A 6,839-nucleotide genomic window follows, 5' to 3' on the forward strand; every position below is an offset into this window, starting at 1 on the left:
ATGCACATCTGGTCGTGCTTGGACTACCACAGTGCCTTCTGCAACGCAGACACTTTCACATAATTTATTACGTGAGATGTTTGCGGTGCTTAGAACTACATCTGGTATTCAATGCCCTGGAGATGCTTTAAAACTGCTCATCACTCCCGCAATGGTGAACTTGATAGTCCAGAACACAAATAAGAAAGCGGAAAAAGTCAATCCATAAGGAGTGGAATGAAAATCATCCCGATGCGTTGAAATCGTGGAAGCCAACCGATGAAGAAGAGATAGATGTATGCATTCATTGGTTTGTTTATCATTTCCGGTATTTTCAAGTCATCCGATGAATCGGTACCTGAACTTTGGTCTGTGAATAACGGAAGACGAATTGTTCGATCCGTAATGACGGAAAACAGATTTAAAAATCTGCTGACATTTTGCCGATTTGATGAGATCACCAGTACAAAAGCTGCGCAAGTGAAAAGGGACAAAGAAGCTACATTTCGCGATATGTGGACAATGTTTCAAACAAATTTGAAAAATCTCTACAACCTATCTGCATTCTTGACTGATGAAAGAGCAGCTTGTGTCAACGCGCGGACGAAGCAGATTTCCAACCGTCAAATACAAATACAATGCATGCGATACAAACCGGCAAATATGGGATAACAATATTTTGGTATTGTGATGGCGAAACATCGTACCCTTTGGCCGAAGAAATTGACGTGGGCAGATAGCCAGGCCGGAAAGCACGAATGGATGTTGCTGATGTGGTGAAACGGTTTTAGTGATACCCTGATGCGGAAAAGGAAGAAATATAACAATGGATAATTTTTTTACAAGCATACCATTGGCGGAAGATCTATTGTCTAAGAAAACGACGATTGTGGGAACATTGCGGAAGAACAGAAAAGAAGCACCATCAGCGAAATAACCGAAGATATGACTCGAAAAATGGACTGGTCATTATTTTATTTCCGTCGACAGCTCACTCCTGTAAGCTACATTCTGAAACGAAAGAATTGCGTACTGCTGTTGTCGACGATGCACTACGATGAAGCAGTACGAGAAAATCAACAAGGAAAGCTGGATCTTGTACTGTTTTATAATGAAATGAAATCCGGTGTGGCTACTCTAGATCATCTTGTAAGCGTAGCATCCAACGATGGCCAATGGTTCTCTGGTCTGTGAATAACGGAAGACGAATTGTTCGATCCGTTATGACCGAAAACAGATTTTAAAATCTGCTGAGATTTTGCTGATTTGATGAGACCACCAGTACGAAAGCTGCGCAAGTGAAAAGGGACAAACAAGCTGCATTTCGCGATATGTGGATTCTGCTTTGGATTGCGCTGTGTGGCTGCATATGTTATATGGACATGTAAAAATCAAAATTATAACGCCCGAAAGTCATAACTGTAGATGTAAAAGACAAAACGATACATTTATACCTGATCATCATTTAGCACCGTACTGTATCCCTTGTTTTTGAAGATAATCAGAATTGAACGAACTGTGAGTGTCGTGAACAGTTTGCGTTTGTCATTCTGTGTCCATTTTCGTTGCTTTCCCAAGTTTGACCTTTGAAACCTTGTGTTATTCTGTTTCCATTACGTGTGAGTAGATATTATTATATTACTCGAGTGATCTAGGAAACGGAAGAAGAGGTTGTGGTAGGAATCGGTATTGTTTAAGCTCTACGAAGGACAATCATTTAACGGTTGTTCTTGCTTAACTGAATTTCGTAAAATGCGGTAAGAACTATAGAGGAAGCCTTACGTGATTGTCACTATTGAATTTTTTTCTACAGTAGATTATACATGAATGAATTCTACAAAAGAAATGAAGAGTTACTGTTTGCGAAGCCGTTGGAAATAGACACAACAAGAGGAACGATATTTCTTGCCGTAAAAAGAGATTCCCCTTACGAATTTGCTAGCGGTCGCAACAGATTGCGCACCGGCAATGGTAGGTTGCCACCGTGGATTCATCGCATACCTGAAAGACTCAGTGCCGGATGTACTGGCGGTGCATTGCGTAATTCAAAGACAACATCTAGTTGCAAAGCACTTTACTGAACGTTTGCACTGCTCTTTGGGATACGTCATGGCGGCAATAAACAAAATCAGAAGCATTCCTTTAAATGACAGATTATTCAGCCAGTTAGTTGTACGAACAAAATGACGAAGAATTCAGTCGCACACTGAAGTCCGGTGGTTATCGAAAGGTGCTTCTTTAAGTCGCTTTTATGAGCTTTTTGAAACCATTTTGGAATTCTTTCAAAACAAAGACCCTTCACTGAGAGACAGCTTGAAGAAGTGCAAAAGTGACATGGCATATATGGCTGATTTATTTTCCAAGTTTAATAAACTTAATCTACAACTGCAAGGAAGCGAACTTCATCTAATAAAGACGAGATCTGTCACTTCATCCTTCACATCAAAGCTGGCTTTGTTCAAACGCAACCTTGGGAGTAGAGAATTTTATCAATTTCCAAGCGTTGCTGCACTCAGGGAAAATGGATGAGTACACGACGATGACATTCAAATCTATTGTGATCATTTAGATGTTCTACAAAAGGACATGCAAGAACGATTTCAAGATATTCTCAAAATGAAGATTCCAAATTGGGCGATAGACCCATTTTCAAACACTGATGAGGTCGAAATGGAATTAGAAGAGTAATTAATTGATTTACAAACCAATGAAATAGTTAAAGCCGAAGTTTAAGAACGGATATCATTCTTTCTGGTTGCAAAAACAAATATCTGACCTCTATCCCAGTTTATGGAGAATAGTAAGAAAGTTCCTACTCGCTTTCTTATCTTCCTATTTAGTTGAACGTGGCTTCAGTGTGGTCACTGATTTTCTAACAACTAAAAGAAGCCAACTGCAAATCGCCAAACGTGGTAATTTACAACTGTTCCTTACCAACATTGAACCCAATGTAGACGGATTAGTCGCAATGCACCAACTCCATCCATCACATTAATTATTTGCTCACTGTATGATTATTTTTGAAAGAACACTCGATTTGAATAAACAGTCTGTTTGAAAATTCATTATTTTTTTGACAATAATTTAGGGGGGCGTTTGAAAAATATATGTCTTTCAAGGGGGAGATAGCCTGAAAAAGTTTGGGAAACACTGCTGTAGAAGGCTGTTTTTGATGGAGTGTGGCAGAAATTTAATGGATATTAGTCTTCAAAGGGTTAAATATGATTATGTTTTCCTATATTTTATGTTTTACACCATAATATATTATTATATAAATATTTGAATCTTTGTATGCATGTTTTGGCTTTTCGTTTCTGCTGCAGATTTATAGCAGACTTGTGAAATCTTTTCGAAAATGAAGTAACAACGTAAACGTTCATTTCATGTTTTTCACAGAACAGATTTTATTCATCAAAATTATTATTATTTTTCTGTGTTTAGAGATTTGGAAGTTTTTGCAGTTTTATAAAATTGAATGGATACATTTTTTACAAAATTAAAATTTCAGTAAGATTTTATATTGTTGTTGTTGTTTTGTGTTGATTGTTGCTATTTAGTCTTGTAGCATAAATATTTAACCCATTACAGTAAAGCACGTTATTGTACCTGAATTCCCAATAATGCTGTATGAATAAATTTGATGGCTGTCATTGTTTTACTTTGCGATCTTGCCAGTCTTGTTGGTACTCAATATAGTTATGTACCCTACGACGTTACAAGTCTCACATGAGAAGCAAGTAAGAATTTGTGCATGTGACAATTGCATTTTTACTTCTGTCATTTTTTTTATATGATGTGAATTGAGTGAAAAAAAATGATGATGCATGGATTCATAAAATTGAAGCAGATTTACAATAAATAATGAAATTATTTCTTTTTCAACATTTATTATTATCATTGTTGTTGTTGTTGAAGAGGAAAAAATTTCTCGAGGGTGGGAAGATTTTGCGATTTTATGAACTTTACACAGGGGTGAGTGGGTTGCTTGATTTTTTATTGATAATTGGAATAGTTGAAAGTAAAACAAATAGTAAAATTGGCCTACTGCTAATTGATGAGAGTGTTCGATGTAAATAAATGTTACCATAGGATTAGAAACATTTAAAAGCAGAAATTGCTTTATTCTGTTCAATTCAATTCAATTCAATTATATAGTAGATTTGTTAGTACGATTCATTGCTGTGAAATGCGCAATTTGAAAATTAGTGCACCACTTTAGCAGTTTGCAAAGTTATCATCGCATCATTGGCAAGTTTACAGTGTAAAGTGAAATATAAAAACGACCAGATGTTTGAGGTGCTCTTCGGATGCATTTATGCGGATGCGCGTTGAGCTTGTCAATAATAAACAAACTGCACTTGATTAGTGTCACAATACCTGCCGGCACCGATTTTGCTCAACAAGGAATGCACAGTTGCTGAACGGAAAATTTGCTATCCATGCATCATTGACTTGTTTAATTCACGCTGATTTGATTGATCAAATTTGTTCCTCTTGGAAAATATCCCATTATTGTGATGAAATTTTTTTAACAGAGCGCATATTGCAGCAATAGCACGCTGTTCAGCGCCACACACCTAGTTAAGTAAATTAGTCAAATATGTGAACATCCGTTGACACTGTATGAATGCAGATAATCAAATAGTTGAAAACTTTCATTACATCTAACGCTATAATAGATATTAAAAAAGGGGACATTTGACATTTTCCATATCAGGTAAAGCAGCTCACAAACAATGCAAATCTAAAAAATGTTGACAAAGACACACAAATAAGATCAAAGACATTGGTTAGTCAGTCGAATATGTTAATTGTAGGTTTATTTACTTCACGAAAATATCAGGAAATGATTAATTGCACTTTTTATTTATAATTTTTTACTGAAAAAATTTCAGCATTCAATTTTCGAAAAACATCCTTTAAATTTATATCAATGTTACTTGCGCGTCATTAAAAGCATACAGTTTTTAATTGATATCGAACTAATCTTTTTAATAATAATAGTAATGATTATAGTTTTATTTGATTATATTTAAAAAACATATTTTGCATCATCTCTTGGCTACATTTGCCTAACCTGCAGTTCAAATTATGTTCAATTTTAAATAATTCAAGCAGTTTAAAATAAGAGAAGGTGCGATGAAAAGGAATTTATCTGAAATTAATGTGTCATTGCGTGGAATTTATTTGAATTTTTTTAGAACTGCATTGCGAATTAAGAGTCGAACAATAATAGACGTGCATTTGGAAAACGGTCCAGAATAATAAATAATTAAAGTCGTGGCTTGTTCCTAGCTGTTTATTAGACTTTGAAAAGGCATTACGCTATCAAAGTTCTTCATTCTATCAAAGGTAATATGATGTGCTATATGCATAATTCACTTGCTCATTTTTATACAACATATCAGAATGTTCTCTTCATGGTCAGTTAGCTATTCGGCAAATCAACGTGATGATCACTAGACAAGCTGAGCGTTCAATTCTACTCTTTAATATCATCGATAATTGAAAGGTAAGATTTTTTTACAACTGAGCTAAGCTTCTGTGCAGGTATAGTATATTTGCAGGACTTGAGCAATATGTCTGTTGAAAACTAACATATTTATTTCAATTTCCTTCAGCTAACCTTCGGATCAGCTCACTCGATGCTTCGATAGGAAATTGAATATCATATTAATGCATGTTTCATTTTGGTTGGTGAGAAATTTGCTAAAACTCCAATTTAGCAATATTGATATCTGTAAAAGTATTGTAAACAGCAACATTGTAATAAACTTTGTAATCAAAACGAATCGTTTCGAATATATGATATTTCTGAACCGTTGTTAGTTATTATTGAATGAAATTGTTTAAATAAAAATTTTCAAAATTATCAGAATTGCTTTAATGCATAAACAAAAGCAGCATCAATTTTGCTGAAGTTATACGATTTTTTTGGTGAGAAAATTTCTATTTATTAAAATTATTTGCCATACACCCTTATCAAACTGTTTCAAATATTTCCATCTCTATTATCTAAATTCAAATAGCTTCTTTGTTATCCACATGAACAATATGTGAACAAATGCGCCATCAGAAAGAAGTACTGGCGACAAAAATGTGGCAGATTTATTTACATGATTGCAGGATATACACGAATTTTCACTTTATGCAATTTATAAGCAACTCAATCTCCACTATGAGCATACGATTAATGATGAAGCATTGGATACTGTATGAGAAATGTAATTTCAGGGACAATTCAATTGCCGGGAAAATGGAAAGTATTGTTTTACAGAATAATAACAAAATAATCGATCTACTTTGCACGTAATTTTAGCGCATATTTTCTATATCATCATCAGTTGTTTAAACTTATTGAAACGCATTTTCAAAGTTATTTATGAATTATTGATTATTTAATGTGCCCTGCTTTTCTGAACGACTCAGCTGTAGCGACAAGGATAATAGTTGGTTACTCTATTTTTGAATGTATTTCAAATACATCAGTTTTGGGGGAAAATCTTTTTATTATGTGTTTGCTAATTTTCAGTAAAATAACCTTGCAATATTTCAGATCAACAGCATGTTCATCGTTCAGCTGCCGCTGATATTCAGGTATGCAAATTCAGTTGTAAAAGGGCGGCAATTTAGCTTGAAACAAAATCACTAACAAATCCATAGACAATTATGGATGAACATTGATTTAAATCATAATAACACAACAGAAATGGAAAGGAATTTAGATTAACAAAGATCAAGAAGAGTCTGATAAGCATTCATGACTCAAAAGGGAATTGTTCTACATTCTACATACAATACTTTATAAATTACAGTGAAATCGTAATAACGTTTAGCAGTTAGTAAAGTTTACCATAATG

The 6,839-nt window shown here is 34.5% G+C and overlaps 2 protein-coding genes across 2 annotated transcripts; both read left to right on the forward strand.

Annotated features, from left to right (window-relative positions):
- The first annotated feature begins 76 nt into the window (after positions 1 to 76).
- Tsp_08535 (hypothetical protein) lies at positions 77 to 651 on the forward strand. Its single transcript, XM_003375501.1, is given in 3 exon segments — positions 77 to 154; positions 168 to 275; positions 319 to 651. The coding sequence occupies 3 exon segments, from the start codon at positions 77 to 79 to the stop codon at positions 649 to 651; spliced, it is 519 nt and encodes a 172-aa protein (XP_003375549.1).
- A 273-nt stretch (positions 652 to 924) lies between these two features.
- On the forward strand, positions 925 to 2,060 carry Tsp_08536 (conserved hypothetical protein). The gene is made up of 3 exons (XM_003375502.1): positions 925 to 1,128; positions 1,678 to 1,736; positions 1,793 to 2,060. The coding sequence occupies exons 1-3, from the start codon at positions 925 to 927 to the stop codon at positions 2,058 to 2,060; spliced, it is 531 nt and encodes a 176-aa protein (XP_003375550.1).
- The last annotated feature ends 4,779 nt before the right edge of the window (positions 2,061 to 6,839 follow it).

Source organism: Trichinella spiralis (assembly GCF_000181795.1).
Source record: "Trichinella spiralis strain ISS 195 chromosome Unknown Scfld5, whole genome shotgun sequence".
NCBI classification, from domain to species: domain Eukaryota; kingdom Metazoa; phylum Nematoda; class Enoplea; order Trichinellida; family Trichinellidae; genus Trichinella; species Trichinella spiralis.

What these genes read in the sequence shown, in the direction of transcription:
- Tsp_08535 (XM_003375501.1), top strand. Translation starts at nt 77, where the DNA reads ATGTTTGCGGTGCTTAGAACTACATCTGGTATTCAATGCCCTGGAGAT. An exon ending in CCGATGAAGAAGAGATAGAT is followed by an intron (nt 276 to 318) that starts GTATGCATTCAT and finishes GGTATTTTCAAG; the next exon opens with TCATCCGATGAATCGGTACC.
- Tsp_08536 (XM_003375502.1), top strand. Translation starts at nt 925, where the DNA reads ATGACTCGAAAAATGGACTGGTCATTATTTTATTTCCGTCGACAGCTC. An exon ending in TGGCTACTCTAGATCATCTT is followed by an intron (nt 1,129 to 1,677) that starts GTAAGCGTAGCA and finishes GTATTGTTTAAG; the next exon opens with CTCTACGAAGGACAATCATT. An exon ending in ACTGAATTTCGTAAAATGCG is followed by an intron (nt 1,737 to 1,792) that starts GTAAGAACTATA and finishes TTTTTTCTACAG; the next exon opens with TAGATTATACATGAATGAAT.